Source organism: Erinaceus europaeus, chromosome 8, assembly GCF_950295315.1.
Source record: "Erinaceus europaeus chromosome 8, mEriEur2.1, whole genome shotgun sequence".
NCBI classification, from domain to species: domain Eukaryota; kingdom Metazoa; phylum Chordata; class Mammalia; order Eulipotyphla; family Erinaceidae; genus Erinaceus; species Erinaceus europaeus.
The window spans coordinates 9,848,164-9,865,875 of record NC_080169.1 but is presented as its reverse complement, the minus strand read 5'-3'; the positions used below and the strand labels follow the sequence as shown (position 1 = coordinate 9,865,875).

Genomic DNA, 17,712 nt, shown 5'->3' with positions numbered 1-17,712 from the left:
TCAAGATTTATTTTCATTAGAGAGAAACAGAGACTAGGTCATTATTCAGTTCAGAATTACAGTTGTGCTGGGATTGAACCTGGGGCCTCAGACATGCAGACCTGATGTGCTACAACATCACTGTCTCCCCATCTTCCAGCCTCCCTTCAGAGAGTGGCGCGGGCCCTACCATTGCTACATATCAGATGATGGCTATTGAATCAAGTGGAAAGGGTTTTCTCTCATTGTTTTTTCTTGAAATTGAGGAGTTGTTTGTTTTTTTTTACATTTTTAAAAAATATTTATTTATTCCCTTTTGTTGTCCCTAGTTGTCTTCTTGTTGTAGTTATTATGGTTGTCTGTCTTCGCTGTTGGATAGGACAGAGAGAGATGGGGAAGACAGAGAGAGGGAGAGAAAGACAGACACCTGCAGACCTGCTTCACCGCCTGTGAAGCGACTCCTCTGCAGGTGGGGAGCCGGGGCCTCAAACTGGGATCCTTATTCTGGTCCTTGTGCTTTGCGCCAGGTGCACTTAACCCTCTGTGCTACCGCGTGACTCCCTTTTTTTACGGTTTTAAAATTTTATTTATCTATTATCGGATAGAGGCAGACAGACATTGAGAGGGGGTAGAGAAGGAGGGAGAGACAGAAAAACACCTATAGCCCTGCGTCACCACTCCTGAAGCTTTCCCTCCTCAGGTGGGGACCAGGGGCTTTAACCTGGGTCGCACACTGTGATGTGTGAACTTAGCCAGGCACGCCACCGCCTGGCCTGAAATTGTAGCTTTTAAGAAATCTGCTGACAACATTAAGTGAGGACTCACTGTCTGTGCTCATACTTGAGAGCACATGGGATGCACGAACTAATCTAGGAAATAAAGGAGTTAACAGGGATTCGGGCGGTAGCGCAGTGGGTTAAGCGCAGGTGGCGCAAAGCACAAGGACTGGTGTAAGGATCCCGGTTCGAGTCCCCGGCTCCCCACCTGCAGGGGAGTCGCTTCACAGGCGGTGAAGCAGGTCTGCAGGTGTCTGTCTTTCTCTCCTCCTCTCTGTCTTCCCCTCCTCTCTCCATTTCTCTCTGTCCTATCCAACAAGGATGACATCATCAACAACAACAATAATGATGACAATAAAACAACATGGGCAACAAAGGGGAATAAATAAATAAATATAAAAAAGAAAAATATTATTAAAAAAATAAAGGAGTTAACAAACTCTTCTAGACTCATTCTATTCTCCCTCTTACTATGTCCTCATTCCCCTACCTGTCTCATCATCACGTGCAGATATTTTTGAGAAGACTAGCTCTTGGAATATGCCATGCTTGCTTCTCTTTGTCCTCCCTCCCTCCCGCCCCCTTCCCTCATGCACTAGGCACCCACATCTGCCTGCGGATGGAACAGTTGTTCCCAGCAGTGCTGTGAGGAAGCACAGGAACCACTATAAGATAATAGCACTAGTCCTCAAAGACATTCTTCCATCCCTAATGCCTAGAATTGTATGTGTTCATTTCATTACATATATCTGCTGCAAATCACAGATGCTCCTGACTAGAAGTAATTCATAGTTAATGGGAGTCAATTCTACCCCCAAAGAAACTCAGATTTGGAGGTAAAGTCTCTCAGAATAATTTGCAGGATCTCTGCTTCACTGCATTAGGACCTTTCATCATTTTGAGCAGCACTCAGTCTGTTCTTGGGCTTTTAGTGAAAAATGCATCTTTTAGGCACATACATTCTGTTAAGACTGGATATATATGTATAAAATGGATTCATTTACTAATCATGACCATTGCCTATCGAATAGTTCATCTGGTGTATGGAGATCTAAAGACGTAGCCAGATAAGTATCCATGAATATATCTCACGCCTGTGGACAAAGTCCAAATTCTGAAGCCAGACCTGGGCAAATACCAAAAATTCTGTGGTTTGCGGAAAACACTCAGCTTTAAGTGTCCGTGTATATGCTTATGACTGTGTCTGCAGCCGTGATCACTGGCCCACACCGAAAACCTAAGTAGCTGGGGGCCAGGTGGTAGCACACCTGCTTGAGCACACATGTTACAATGCACGAAGACCCAGGTTCGAGCCCCCAGCCCCCACCTACAGGAGGAAAGCTTTGCGAGCAGTAAAGCAGGGCTGCAGATATCTCTGTCTCTCTTCCTCTCTAGCTCCTCCTTCCCTCTTGATTTCTGATGGTCTCAATCCAATAAAGATAATAAAAGGAATCAAGAAAGTGTAAGTCGCATGAAATAATTTATAGACATTAGTATCAACTGAGGGGCAGAGTTTACATCAGAACGCCTTGCTCCCAGCACACCATCCATCATCCCTGAACATTCTTGGATGGTCTCACAGGCCTTTATGACAAAGACAGTCTAGATGGTCTGACTATCATAACTGTAATGCTACCCAAAAAGAAAATGGGCCAGTGGGTGTCTGACAAGGCAATGCTATAGGCATTATATCTTTTTATGCCCATGTATGAAGAGCATATTTTCAAATGGATCCATGTAAAGGTTCTTCACATCAACTCTTCCAGAAGAAGTGCAGCATATTTTTTTGATTAGCTGATGGTTGCCCTTTAACGACTTTTGACATTATCGTCTTCTGACATTATCGTCTTCACCGTCACCGTGACCAGCTATCTGCTGAGCACTTACTGTGGCACAGGAATAATTCCTCATACTCACAGGATGAATAAATAGTTCCAAGGACATAAAGGCAATTCACACATTCTTAGCTCTTCCCTAGGCTCTTTCTAAGATAGTCAACACTTAAGCTAAAATTCTGTGAGCCCTGTAACATGTTTAAATGTTCTTTATTAAGCTTTGTACCTAGTGAAACACAGAGAGAAAGAAATTACTAAACACTGGGAGTCAGGCGGTAGCACAGTGGGTTAAGCGCAGGTGGCCCAAAGCACAAGGACTGGCGTAAGGATCCGGGTACGAATCTCCAGTTCCCCACCTTGCAGGGGAGTCACTTCACAAGTGGTGAAGCAGGTCTGCAGGTGTCTATCTTTCTCTCCCCCTCTCTGTCTTCTCCTCTCTCCATTTCTCTCTGTCCTATCCAACAAAACAACATCAACTTCAACAATAACAACAAAGGCAACAAAAGGGAGTAAATCAATAATTTTTTTAAAAATCGCTAGACACTATGGATCGGGAATATAACCATGTTCCTAACAATCTATTATTTCCTTCTGGTGACATCTGACAGAAACCATATGTGTGCAAAATCCCAGGCTGCACTAAACGCTACACAGACCCAAGTTCTCTCCGGAAACACGTGAAGACGGTACATGGCCCAGAGGCACATGTCACCAAGAAGCAGCGTGGTGACATACATCCTCGGCCTCCGCCTCCTCGAGATTCCAGCAGCCACTCACAGTCTAGGTCTCCGGGCCGGCAGACTCAGGGAGCTCTGGGTGAGCAGAAGGACCTCAGCAATGCTACCTCAAAGCGCGAAGAATGTCTCCAGGTGAAAGCGATCAAGGCCGAGAAGCCCATGGTATGTCATTCACTCTCCTTCTGATTTTCTCAGACCTGTCGTATATCCCTGAGAGGAGTGTGTAGGGAATTCAGATGCCCTCAACCTAGTTTCAAGGCTTACTGACGCTTATCTGAAGCCAGACCCGCTTTATGGAAGGTAGGAAGACATAGCCTTCTCAGGGGACCTGTCACGCAACAAGTCAGTCTTTCTGTTGACATGTTTTTCTGTCTTGTTTGCCCAATAATCCCCAAGATAAATAAGCCGGGTCCCTATTCTTTAGGGGTTTACAATCCAGTGGCAGAAGCAGATCATTAAAAGCAAAGACAAGTCTGTGTAAGAACATTCAAGAGAGGAACTGGGAGTCGGGCGGTAGCGCAGCGGGTTAAGCGCACGCGGCGCAAAGCACAAGGACCGGCTTAAGGATCCTGGTTTGAGCCCCTGCCTCCCCACCTGCAGGGGGGTCGCTTCACAAGCGGTGAAGCGGGTTTGCAGGTGTCTGTCTTCCACTCCTCTCTCCATTTCTCTCTATTCTATTCAACAACATCAATAACAATAATAAAAAAAAGAGAGAGGAACTAACCACCAGTAGAGTTACGAAGGTAGGTAGAGGCAGAGAGACAGCTGCCAAGTTCAGCACACAGAGAGGGGAAGGTATACAAGCCACTGGGGCCAGGGGCATGTACAGGAGGAAACAGTGTGAGTGAAAAAGGCTTATGTTTTGTTGGTGGAGAATAACAGGTCATGGCTATCTGTTTTTAGAAAAGACAGCTCCAGTGCTCTTTGGTGTTTGACATTAACCAGTGGATTACAGTGCTGCTGCAGCTTCTTTAATAAGTCTTTTATTTTTAAGTTTGCATTTCATAGGTCATCACAGAAGCAACCCCTCCTTTTTTGTTAAAAAAAAAAAAACTTCTCAAGTCTCCTGGGTTCCTTTAAAAATTATTATCTTTATTTTTATTGGATGGAATCAGAGGAATAGAGAGATAGGAAGAGAGACAGAGAGATGCCTGGAGCCCTGCTTCACCACTCATAAAGCTTTCCTTCTGCAGGTGGGGACTCGAACCTGGGTCCTTGCACACTGTAACATGTGCTTTCAACCAGGTGCACCATCACCCACCACCACCACCCCCGTTTTTCCAAACCTTTTATTCCAGAGCACTGCTCAGGTCTGGTTTATGGTGGTGCTAGGAATTGAACCTGGGATGTTTGGAGCATCAGTCATGAAAGGTTTTTGCATAACCATTATGCTATCTTCCCAGCTCACAACTTTTTTTTTTTTTTTGACTCCGGGGTTATTTCTGGGGCTTGGTGCCTGCACTATGAATCCACTCCTCCTGGAGGCCATTTTTTCCCTTTTATTGCCCTTGTTGTCTATCATTGTTGTTGTTAATATTATTGTTGTCTTTGTTGTTGGATAGGACAAAGAGAAATTGAGAGAACTTGAGCGAGGAGGGGAAGACAGAGAGGGGGAGAGAAAGATAGACACCTGCAGACCTGCTTCACCGGGTCCTTACGCCGGTCCTTGCACTTTGCACCACATGCGCTTAATCCGATGTGCTACTGCCCGGGCCCCCTGCTTCTTTTAAACTTTACTTGGTGACTTGGTGATATTGCCTATGTATGTGCCAGTCTAAGACAGCTGGACATTTTCAAAGAAGAACAATGAAGACTAGCTATCAAGGGAGACTCAGCATATGGGTATTTGGCTGTATGAACTCAGCTCTGTTAAGTGTGTTATAGTCTTCATCATTTTCTGGACTGTGAAGGTAAAATACCAGAAAGGAGTCATATGCCTAGACTTCTGGATGTGGAAATGATCAGGCAGGCAGACCTGTAATCAGTTTAAAGTGAGGTTTGCATAGACTTAGAAAAACTCAACAATTAATATGCATTCTACAAATTCCCAAGTGAATTCCCTTGGCTAATAGGTCATGCATATAGGTAAGAAATGATGGACATGCCATCTCGGGACCAATGGGTAGGAAACAACATTTTAATGGTACAGTGTACTTGTCTTTGAACTCTTAGTGATATTAAATCTAGCCAAGAGCAATGCAAAGAAGCTCTTTGGAGTTATCTTTATTTCTCAGTGAGTGGCTATATTTTTGCTTTCAAAAAATACCTTCATTAAATATGTATACATCTATCTGATCACTATACTTTTAATTAATCTGCTCATAAATTGTGTTTTATGTATATATATATAGTTGTTTTTTTCCTGGAGCATAAACCTGTTTCCTAAAGCGAGGTCCACCTGTATAATAGATAGCTGTACAGACCATTCAACAGTATATCCACAAATGTTTAATGAATCAAGAGAAGTGAATTTGTGGTCTTGTAGATTATGTCATTGAAAGACAATGATTTATGTTCTTAAGCTATCCTACAAGCCCAGAGTCTGCTGTACTTTTTATGTGCATCCCTAACTCAAGAAAACTTGCCATTTCCCCTCTGGACACCCATTATTTAAACAGAAACTCGGTGGAGACAATGTATAGCAATTTGATTCAGTGATATTAGAGATGCCTCCAAATGTGAATGATTTTATAAAGTAATTGGGTCACGAAAACATGGTTCTGGAAGAGAGCATAGAGACTGAAACTAGACCCCTTAATTTACTGGTAATGAAATCTAAAGTACAGTGAGAACAGTCAGGCTGCTTAATGGAGTCTTATATGTGTATATGTGCATATGCTTATAAATACAGGCATACATTTTCGTAGGCTTGAATGTGCATGAAGTTTAAGTTTCTAATATTCTTTCTTTAAAAATTTATCTTTGGTTTGATCATGCTATAAATTAAATTCTTTCTTCTTTTTCCTTATTAATCCAACATCTCTTCTGTGTAATGCTCCTAAGTGTCTTGTTCTTACTTCCTAAGGACAGTGGGTGATAAGGTGAGGGAATTTTGGTTCCTCTGCTATTTTTGTTTTGTTTTCATTTGAATAATCAGCTTTTACTCATTTCATGTTGCTTTACTTTTTGTGTGTGTGCTCTGTGATCTATTTGGTGTAGTGAACATTACTCAGATGTCTCAAACATAAAAATGATATGTCTTGAACATTCAGCATGTGGGAATGCAGGACGAAATGGTGAAATTCATTGTTCTGTTTGTCTAGACTCTCATAATAAATCACACTGGGGATGGCCACACAGATGTTCTCAAAGACTAAATATTTAATTATTGTATTGATTAGAGTTAATTCGTTCTAGGACCAGACATACAGTGCCTTCTCTGAGAAAGATCAGATGTGTTTGTTTTTAGCACTTTTATAGTAAATACCCAGGCATTTTTTAATCAGTTCCGTGCCCTATGGAAGCATGTGTGTATACATGAGTGTGCACAATCTCACAGGCAGACAGACAGACAGACACACACACACACACACACACATACACATGCTGGGAAATTGTGCAGATGCAGTCACATCTGCCATGTTGTCCCCTCAGGCTACTGCTAATTCCCGCAAGAGAGTTGGGACATTCTGCCATGTTGTGCCCTCAGGGCATTGTCTATTTCCCCACGATATTTGGAGTGCTTTGGTTACTCCTCCCCCCTCCCATTCTCACGAGAGTTATTATCCTATCCTGGAGTACTATGGTTACTCCTCCCCCTTCCCATTCTCACTAAAGCTACTCCGATAAAAGCCCTTTTTCTTCCACACCTCGCTCTCTTGCCAGCGCTTCACTTCCGTGTTCAGACACAGGAAAGGTTACTGCGTGAGGCGACCATTTTCGTTACCTCCACGCGGCCCAACCTGCTTCTCTAGCACCCAACTCTGAGGTGCCAGCGCAAATAAAGATTTGTGTTTCCTCTTCGCTCTGGACCTCCTCTCTCTCTTCTCTGTGGCACAAACGACACACACACAGACACACACACAGACACATATACACACACACATACACACACACACACTGATTTGTCTAAGAATAAAGAATCTTTGATATAAGCACGTGGTTTGGCCCTATAAGACTCTACTGAAACAGTCGTGATGATAATAATACTAATAGAGACTTTATAAGCTCATAATCAAATCTGTGTGTCTTATTTTGATTGGCTTGCTTACCCAGAACAGACTTAGTGTATCATATGACACTCACTTCGAAAGTGCCTATTTGCTTGTGAGTCCTATTAGGGTTGCAAAGAAAGTCCCACAGGTTCCATGGGGAATATCAGTAAATATCCCAGTTGCCTTCCAGATAGTCAGGCTCATTTATATAATCACCCTAGACCAAGTACTCCAGAGGAGTGTCTATAGCACTGACCAGGTGTTAGACTTCGTCACTTTGGACAATCACTGAACTTCTCTGAACATCACTTTTCTTACCTTTCTCAATCAGGGAAGAGTAGAATTTTTCGAGAGAACATAAGTAATAGGTTATGCAAACTCCTCTCTGTCGACTGCATGTTGTTTCAAAATCGAAACTGTCAGCTTTCTACTCAATTTCAAGGGATTCTTAGAAGTGAAAGGTGGAGCATCCTTTCTCTCACTGGGACCAGAGAATTAGACTAAAGTTCTGTCTGGCAGATTATCTTAAAAATTAAATTCACAGGCTGGGGAGCCAGCATAATGGTTATGCAAATAACTTTCATGACTGAGATACTGAGTTCTTAGGCTCAATGCCCAGCACCAACATAAGCCAGAACTGAGCAGCGCTCTCTGGTAAACAAACAAACTTAGGTTCACATGCTTGGGGCTAAGAGAAATTTCATCTTAATTGTCCTAGTGAAGTGCCAGGGACACATTAAAGGGGCCACTATAATCACCCAGATTCTCGATATGTGCAACTTGACGTCTTTCTGTCCTTCTGGGTACTAGTAGGAGCTACATGGTTGGAGGTTTGCCTCTTAGAACTTCCTTTATAGGCTTTTTAACTCTTATAAGTTACCTTACAACTCCTTTGGTATGATCCACGCCCAGCTTAGAGCAGGAAAATGTAGAAGGAAGAGAATTTATAAAGACCTTGGAAGCTGCTGGCTTATAGTGCAACCCAGGTAAGGCTGGTGTTGGTGAAGGAGATTCTTGAGTGGTGAAACAGTGCTATTCGTGTCTGTCTGTCTCTCTCTCTCTCTCTCTTCCTGTCTCCTGTTTCTTCTTGATTTTTTCTGTCTCTAGAAATAAATAAGTAAATCTTAAAAAGAGGAGTTTAGGGAAAGAAATCTCAGAGGATCTCTGGGTGGAGATGAGGTCACAGATACATAGAGGGCACATTGTTGCTATTTGTTTTTACCATGCAAATGGAACCCAAGGACAATGGCCATCTAGGTTAAAAATTTGCTAGTGCTGTCTGAACTCATCAATAACTACTATTCCGGCCTTTGATACTTTGTGTGTTGTCATGGGGCTTCAGACTTAATTCCTACAACAGTCCTTAAGATAATTGTTCTTAGTTTGTAAATAAGGAAACGAAAGTGTAGAGTGACCAAGTAATTCGCCCAAAGAAGAAAGCCCTGGTAGTGGGATTGGAACTAACAGTGTGTTTTCAGAGCTGACATTGAGACAGGACCCCATAGCTGATAGCATGCCTCTCACACCACATCTGGCACTCCCTACGATCCATTGTGTTCCCTCTGTCCATCCACTGGGTGTTCCATTAATTGTGTTGGTCCAGAGAGACCACCCTTATCACTAGCACAGTCATGTTCATTCATCCCACCAACAGTCCTGCAGATCTTGATATGCCTGATTTCCTCTCATTATCGGTTCCCTTTCTTCTATTTTTTATTTTTTCCTCTCCACTCCTACAGACATCTCAGCCAAGCCCTGGTGGTCAGTCTTCATGCAGCAGCCAACAGTCCCCCATCAGCAACTATTCCAACAGTGGGCTCGAGCTTCCTCTGACAGATGGAGGTGGTGTTGGAGACCTCAGTGCTATCGATGAAACCCCGATCATGGACTCGACCATTTCCACTGCAACCACAGCCCTTGCCTTGCAAGCTAGGAGGAACCCGGCAGGGACCAAATGGATGGAGAACGTAAAACTCGAAAGGCTCAAACAAGTGAATGGAATGCTTCCGCGACTGAACCCCATCCTACCCCCCAAAGCCCCTGCAGTCTCTCCTCTTTTAGGAAATGGTGAGTTCCACAACAGATCACAAGCTTTCAAAAGTTTCTGCTCTTTTTTTTTTTTTTTTATTATCAGTTTCACTTTTGATGTTTGCTAATGAAGTAAACTCTTTAAAAAGACTGATGATTTCTACTGCAGTAAGCAGTTTTCTTTTTAGATTTTCTTTGAGTTATTAGTAGTTTGTAATGAGAGCCAGGTGGTGGTGCACTGGGTTAGTGCGTATAGTATGAACCTGCAGCAGGGGTGGGGAGTAGGGGGGTCATTTCACAGTGGTGAAGCAGGTCTGCAGGTGTCTGTCTTTTTTTCCCCCTCTCTTACCTTCCCCACCTCTCTCAATTTCTTTCTGTCCTATCCTACAAAATGGAAAAAATGACCTCCAGGAGCAGTGGATTTATAGTGTAGGCACTGAACCCCAGTGATAGTCCTGGAGGCAAAAAAAATGGTTTGGGGACCGGGTGGTGGAGCACCTGGTTGAGAGCACATGTTAAGTGCACAAGGAGCCAGGTTCGAGTACCCGGTCCCCACCTACAGAGGGAAAGCTTCATAAGTGGTGAAGTAGTGCTGCAGGTGTCTCTCTGTCTCCCTCCCTCTCTGTAACCACCTTCCCTCTCAATTTCTGGCTGTGTCTATCCAATAAATAAATAAAGATGAAAAAAAACTTTAAGAAAACAGGTTTGTTACAAGAATATAAGATTATATTTAAGTGAGAGAAACTAGGTCTTATGTCTGTCTGCTAATATTTCTATCAGCCCTAAAATATTTAATGTTGCCTTTTTTGAAGAAGTCTCAGATGTTTAATTGAAAAGAGCAAGAAAAACAAAAAGTGTGCATGACCCATACTCTAATGGTGAAAATCGTAAGGCTTAGACCAAACAACTAAAAGGAAACCCTAGCTAGCAAAGGTGTGTGTCTCTGGCTTCAACCTGCTATAAGCAGGAGCTTGGTAACCATCTTTTTGTTTGCCTAGTTAGTAGAAATACAAGTTGCAAGCAGCTCTTGCTAGTGTCAAGTTCAAGTCAGTCTGTGTTTCTGAGATTATACTAACTATATGGACTATATCCAACAGGTGGACCTCACACCTCACCTTCCTACAGTATTCCTGAGTGTATGTTGGAAATTCCTTCATCGCCTTTGACCTGGGCCATTTACTTATCAATGTCTTGAGCACTGTGTATTCAGGCCAGGACTCTGTTCTCCCTTGCACTTTGACTGTGAAGGAGTTTACCTCATCCAGGAAGTTGTGATTGCTTTCAGTCATGATGGGTAAACTTCAAGGGAGCTGTTTTGTTTTGTGTTTTTGTTTTGTTTTTTGCCTCCCAGGTTATTGCTGGGGCTTGGTGCCAGCACTATGAATCCACTGCTCCTGGAGGCTATTTTTCCCATTTTGTTCCCCTTGTTGTGGTTCTTATTATTGTTATAGCTGTTGTTGTTGGATAGGACAGAGAGAAATGGAGAGAGAGGAAGGGAAGACAGAGAAGAGGAGAGAAAGGTAGACACCTGCAGACCTGCTTTGGCGCCTGTGAAGCAACTCTCCTGCAGGTGGGGAGCCGGGGACTCGAACCAGGATCCTTACACTGGTCCTTGTGCTTTGCGCCATGTGCACTTAACCCGCTACGCTACTGCCCAGCCCCCAGGACAGAGAGAAATTTAGCAGGGGCAGGGAGAGAAAGATAGATACCTGCAGACCTGTTTCACCGCTTGCGAACCGACCCCCCCCCCCCCCCCCCCCGCAGATGGGGAGCAGGGGGTTCGAACCAGGATCCTTCAGCAGGTCCTTGTGCTTCATACTTATGTGCGCTTAACCTGCTATACCACTGTCCGGCCCCCTATGCTCTTGCTTGCCACCTTCCCTTGTAAATCAAGCTTCGTTGGCAGCCACCTGCACCCACTCCTTGAAGACTGCCCTGACCTTTTGTGTCATCCTATGGAAATTCAAAGTGGTCATCGCCTACCTGGCCGTATCCAGTTTGCCCGGCACTCGTTTTACGTCATCCCAATATGAACGCATCTCTTCTGTGTTTTCTCTGCAGGCTCCCAGCCTGGTAACAGCTGCAATCTGGGTGGGCCTGTGACCCTGCTCCCTAACAGAAGCGACCTTCCTGGGGTGGACATCACCGTGCTGAACATATTCAACAGGAGGGACAGCAGCACCAGCACCAGCAGCTCTGCCTACCTGAGCAGCCGCCGCTCCTCTGGCATTTCTCCCTGTTTCTCCAGCCGGCGGTCCAGCGAGGCTTCCCAGGCCGAGGGGCGACCCCAGAATGTGAGCGTGGCCGACTCCTACGACCCCATCTCCACCGACGCCTCCCGCAGGTCAAGTGAAGCCAGCCAGTGCGACGGCCTGCCCAGCCTGCTCAGCCTCACGCCCGCCCAGCAGTATCGCCTGAAGGCCAAGTATGCGGCTGCCACAGGCGGGCCGCCCCCCACCCCGCTGCCCAACATGGAGAGGATGAGCCTCAAGACCCGGATGGCTCTGCTCGGGGATGGCAGGGAGCCCATGGGACCCCTGCCTCCCGTCCACCCTCCCCGGAGGTGTAGCGATGGGGGTGCCCACAGCTCTGGCCGGCGCCCTCTGCTGCCCCAGGATGCACTGGGGAACGGTGTGAGAAGAGCCAGCGACCCAGTGAGGACGGTCTCTGAGAGCCTCTCCCTCCCCAGGGTCCCACGGTTCAACAGCCTTAACAGCTTCAGTCCTCTGGGTTTGCCTCCATCCCTGGAGAAGCGTAATTTAGTGCTTCAGAATTACACACGGCCCGAGGGGGGCCCGTCCCGTCACTTCCACTTGTCTCCCTGTCCCCCCAGCATTACTGAGAACGTCACCCTGGAGTCCCTGAGCATGGACTCTGATATGAACCTGAATGATGAGGATTTCTTGCCTGATGACGTGGTGCAGTATTTAAATTCCCAGAACCTGGCAGGGTACGAGCAGCACTTCCAGAGTGCCGTTTCTGAAGACAGCAAAGTGTCCCATGGTTCTAGCCTGGGCGGTGGGCAAGGTGATCTTGACCCACCTGGGCTGCCAGATGGCCATGCCACCCAGCAGCAGTTCCATGGACTGGAGCAGCCTTGCCCTGAAGCCAGCAAGACTGACCTACCCATTCAGTGGAACGAGGTCAGCTCCGGCAGTTCTGAGCTGTCCTCCTCAAAGATGAAATGTGGCCAGAGGGCCACGGTGCAGCAGGCTCGGGCCTTTGGATTATATAACAACGTGGGTGTCCAGCCACAGAACCCCTTGAGGAATGGGGCTGGCCCAGCTGGGGCGTACCAGGCCCTCGGGGAGCAGTGCAACTCCTATAGTGGCCCAGAGCACTTGGCGAGCCACGGGGGCAGCACTGGCCCCGGTGGAAATGCCTTCCATGAGCTGCCCTGTAAGATCCAACAGTATGGGAACTGCCTTAACAGGCAGCCAGGGGTGACAAGCTCATTTGATGGTGTTTCTGGGGCTGGGCTTCAAGTGTCAAAGCTGAAGAGTGGCACCGTACAGGGGAATGGGAGCCACCTGGAATTTGCCATGTCAGTGACTCCAAACGAGTCGGCTGGCAGTGCAGCGAGTGGAGTACCGACCCAAGACCTGATGGGCCAGGGGTACCTGCCCCACCAGCTACTCGGTGACAGCATGCACCACCAGGGGCCAGGCTGCCCGGGGCAACAGACGCTAGCGCAGGTCAGTGCTACCTCACACATCAACACCTATCCAGGGCCAGAAAATGGCCTGCCAGGGCCTCCCGGCATCAGTGGGCAGCCATCAGCCTCAGGAGCTATCAGGGGCTACCAGCCGTGTGCGAGCCTTGGGGGCAGCAGGCGCCTGACTGTTCCAAGGGGCGGCCTTGCTCTGCAGCAGGGACAGCTCGGTGACACCAGTCAGATCTGCAGGGTGAATGGTATCAAGATGGAGATGCAAGGGCAGCCCCATCAGCTCTGTTCTAATGCACCAAGTTACTCTGGTCAGTTCTATGACCAAACTGTGGGCTTCAGTCAAGATACGAAAACTGGTTCATTCTCCATTCCTGAAGCCAGCTACCTGCTACAGAGGACCAGTGCTGAAAACTCGGAATTACTTTCCCCTGGTGCTGATCAGGTGACGAGCACAGTCGACAGCCTCCACAGTCATGACCTGGAAGGGGTGCAGATTGATTTTGATGCCATCATTGACGACGGGGACCATGCCAGCCTCATGTCAGGAGCCCTGAGTCCAAGTCTCATTCAGAACCTCTCCCATAGCTCCTCCCGCCTCACGACGCCACGGGCATCCCTTCCACTGCCGACCCTTCCCTTGAGCACCACCAACATGGCCATCGGGGACATGAGTTCTTTGCTGACCTCGCTCGCGGAAGAAAGCAAATTCCTTGCGGTTATGCACTAGGCATTAAGGGGAAAAAAACAAAACAAAAAAGAAGTACCACCAACCAACATGAAATTTTAGGGGTTTAAAAGATTCAGTTGACTCCGTTTTTATTTTTTATTTTTAGATCTGTATGTATTTTAGCAATCTCATCTCACCTAACTGGGATGTGTTTCAAGTATATTCCTTTTATGGAAAAGGACTCTGCAAGACCCTACAGTATTCTAGGGAGAAACTGCCTTCCATTTCAGTTTTGAATCAGTATTGTTACTCGCTGCCTCCCCCACCCCTTTTTTTAAGCTGTCAGTCCACCCCCTTATTAGTAAACCGGTGTAAATGTGTGCTGTGCATGTTCTTTTGTTTGAAAGAGAGGTCAACGTAAAGGATTTGGCGTGTTTTTCTGTTGCTAAAAGGAGGTAGGATATGCTGTGGCCAAGGGCTTAAACTTGCAGCGTTTACAGTTTTCTTTTGCATATGCTCAGTGTCTGTGTGGGCATTGTTTGTGTGTGTTTTACTTTCCATACCGGGCACAAGAATCAGAATATGGATTGTGAGTTTGAAGACTTTTTGTGGGTGCACTGTAGCAGAAATGACAGATTGCTACCATGCCCCTGTCCCTAATACAGTTTGGGGTGTGATTCAGACAGTCGCATATGAGTGGAAATCTGGGAATCTTGCAAATAAGAATTGAGGCAAAAAATTGGGCTTTCCGTTTTTCTCGTCCACAGATGTGCTTCCTGTGGAAACACCTATGTGATTAGTTGTCAGTTATCTATCTAGCCTGCCTCTACTGCTCCTCTGTCTGCCTGAATATTTCATTCAGTGCTGTTCAGAATTCCAGTGAGGAGGAAGGGACACTTGGTGACACTCAGACACATTGCTGCTTTGATCTGTCCCTATGACAAGTTGGGTAGGCTGTAGATTGAACCTATTGGGTAAGATTCACTTGAGGAACAGTGGGTTTGCTGTATTTGTTGATTATTTCCATTTCTTTACCCATGATCATAGATAACTGAGGATTGATCATCTATAGGTCTAAGAATATAGCTGTTTAAACTGTCCCATAAATGGATTCGTTGTGAACCTCTGTTAATGCCACTATAGTGAAGGAGTGCTTCCATCTTAAGGGACTTATAAAATATAGCTGTGAAAGGGAAGGCTCACATATAGTGGCATTTGGAATAAATTGTCTCAACAATTTTTCAGTATTGGAGAACACCAGGGAAGACGCTTAGTAGCTGTGTGGGTGTCTTTTTCACACCCTCGCTGTTAAAATACAGCATCCACGGAAGAGTTCATTATTCTATGCAGTTAGTCCTTAATGTGGACTGACATCTATACATTTGTTTTGAATTAAAACATTTAAAGCTTTAATAAGGACAGCTACTTCCCATGTGCAGTTGGTACACATAAAAGACATGCTCTGTGTGTAAACAGTACATGGATTATCCAGCATTCCGCTTTTAAATATATATATATATATACTGTTTAACACCTCACACTACCTGCTGTGTAGGCTACCTGCCCTTTTAGCTCTGGAGTCAGGTTTGTCCAAAGTGATCAGTTGTGTGGCTTTTCTCCCTTGTTCTTTCCATAGAAATGAGTATTAGGAAGACAAACTCTAGTGAAATAAAATATTAGTTCATGAGAAGAACTTTAATATCAGCCCAGTTTCTCCTGTGTTTCCTTTGTTTGGACCAAGAATCTCAGTGTGGACGTACATTTGTCCATTGGGACTTGACTGCAAAGCCAGAACTATTTGCTTTCAGCAAGATGTTCCTAAGTTCAGCAAAAAGATGCTAAGATTTTTTTTCCCTTTTTTCATCCTTCTATATCTTGCTCTTCTTTTTAAAACAAAGGATGCTTTGCCACAGAGCCCCAAGCCGATAGACAGCTATTGGGATGAGCTCAGTAGAATCGAGTCTACTATTTTTCAACTGACTAAAAGAAAAAAAAAACAAAGAAAAAAAAATCAAGGTTTTTCCTGTGTTTCTCAAACAGGTCGTGACCAGTTGATAAAAGCCATGATCCTTTCCTTGCATCTGATTTTTTTTTCCGTGAATCTCAAATTTTCCTGGACCTTGGCTTAGCTCAAACCTTGTCTTCCTCTTCTGTGAAGGTTTTTTGTATTTTCCTTTGGTTCCAGGAAATCCTATGAGTTTTCCCCTTCCTTAACCCCCCCCCCTTTTTTTTTTTTAAATCTAGTTTCTCCCTTTCAACTGCATTCAAGCTTTTTCAGAAGACACTCACTTCAGCTCACTATTGGACTTTTCCCTCTGGAAATCTCAGAAAAAACAGAGAGGAGAAGGGAGAAGGGAAAGGGAAACGGAAAGTGGGCTCTCCTGGGAATTCAGTGATGTGAATGACAGTCAGTGGATGGAAGGTATCATGGGGCCACTTAGAATCTGGACAAAGATTATTTGGAAACGTGGCAGGCCCACCACCTCTGGCCTTCTCCCTGTTTCTCTGACTTGTGCAGTTAGGGAGAAAATGATGACTCGCTAGTGAGTCAGGGTTATTTGGAAAACATTTCTGTCAAACCATGTTTGTTTTATTTTTCTAAAGAATTAGACTGCCCCCTGCACCTCACATGTTGGCTCTTCCACCCGAGCTGCAGTCTTCATTCTTGCAATGTATGTGCCTTATTTTATGTTCATCTTGTCAGTGGGAGGGGCCAGTGGGTGTGGCCCCATCGGAGCTCCAGACCTGTGCTCTCACAGACTCAGGGCACCAGCGGTGCAGAGTCTAAGCTGTCTTATAACCTGGTTTCCTGTGTTGTTTTGAGTAGATCAGAGGATGTTCTCTTCTGATGAGTTACTGTTTGTGTATCCTGCAGACATGTAAGATAAGTGTTTTTTTGTTTTCACCTTTTTTAGATTTAAAAAAAAATGTGTAATCCTTTTTTTTTTTTTTTTTTTTAAAGAAACACGTGTAAATACATTTAAGTATTGTAGGCATAGTGTTCAGACGTGGCCAGCCCTGGGTCTTCCTTGGATTAACCTACAGCTCTCTTTGATGTCCCCAGCCCACCTCAAGCCCAGGGCCACCGCCCCACCACGGACTGAACACACTACTTTTGCTTTCAGAACCACTTAGTCCTTTTGTAACAAAGAGAAAGAACAATGTTTCTTACAATGTCAATTAAAAAAATTCTTTGTACTGAAAATATGTTTCTGGTTGTCTGTTTAATTACTAACTGAGTGGAAAGGATACTTTCTTGGAAAACTTCAGAGCCTATGTTTGGCCTTACAACTCCCATGGAGAAGCTAGAGAAGACTCTCTCTGCCCGGAGACCCAGTTTCCATTTCCTTCTTTCTTTCTTTCTTTCTTTCTTTCTTTCTTTCTTTCTTTCTTTCTTTCTTTTTTCTTTTTTTCTTTTTACAATTTTTTATTAGTGACTTTATAATGATTAGCAAGCTTGTAAGATAACAGGGGTACAATTCCACACAGTTTGCACCACCAGAGTTTCGTGTCTCTTCCCCTCCATTGGAAGCTTCCCTATTCTTCATCCCTTTCTGGGAGTATGGGTCAAAGATCTTTATGGGGTGCAAAAGGTGGGAGGTCTGGCTTCTGTAATTGCTTCTCCACTGGACATGGACATTGGCAGTTCAATCCATACTCTCTCTCTCTCTCTCTCTCTCTCTCTCTTTCCCGTTACCACTGCTCAACTCTGACTTATGGAGATGCCAGGGATTGGAGGACTGAACCTTGAGCCTTGGAGCCTCAAGCATGCAAATCTATTACGTAAACATCGCTATCTCCCTGGTCCTTATCACCAGTTTTTACCCAGTAGTGAAATACTCCATGTGGAATTCCCAAGTGACAGTGCC

The 17,712-nt window shown here is 45.1% G+C and overlaps 1 protein-coding gene across 2 annotated transcripts in view; it reads left to right on the top strand.

The window, feature by feature from the left end:
* Window positions 1-16,792, top strand: part of GLI3 (GLI family zinc finger 3) — a 137,450-nt gene extending 120,658 nt beyond the window's left edge. For both annotated transcript variants that reach the window (XM_060195879.1, XM_007535469.3), the window contains exons 10-12: window positions 3,199-3,489; window positions 9,221-9,548; window positions 11,571-16,792. In XM_060195879.1, coding sequence (XP_060051862.1) covers window positions 3,199-3,489; window positions 9,221-9,548; window positions 11,571-13,903 — 2,952 coding nt within the window. In that variant the 3' untranslated portion in view covers window positions 13,904-16,792. The remainder of the gene's footprint in view (window positions 1-3,198; window positions 3,490-9,220; window positions 9,549-11,570) is intronic.
* The last annotated feature ends 920 nt before the right edge of the window (window positions 16,793-17,712 follow it).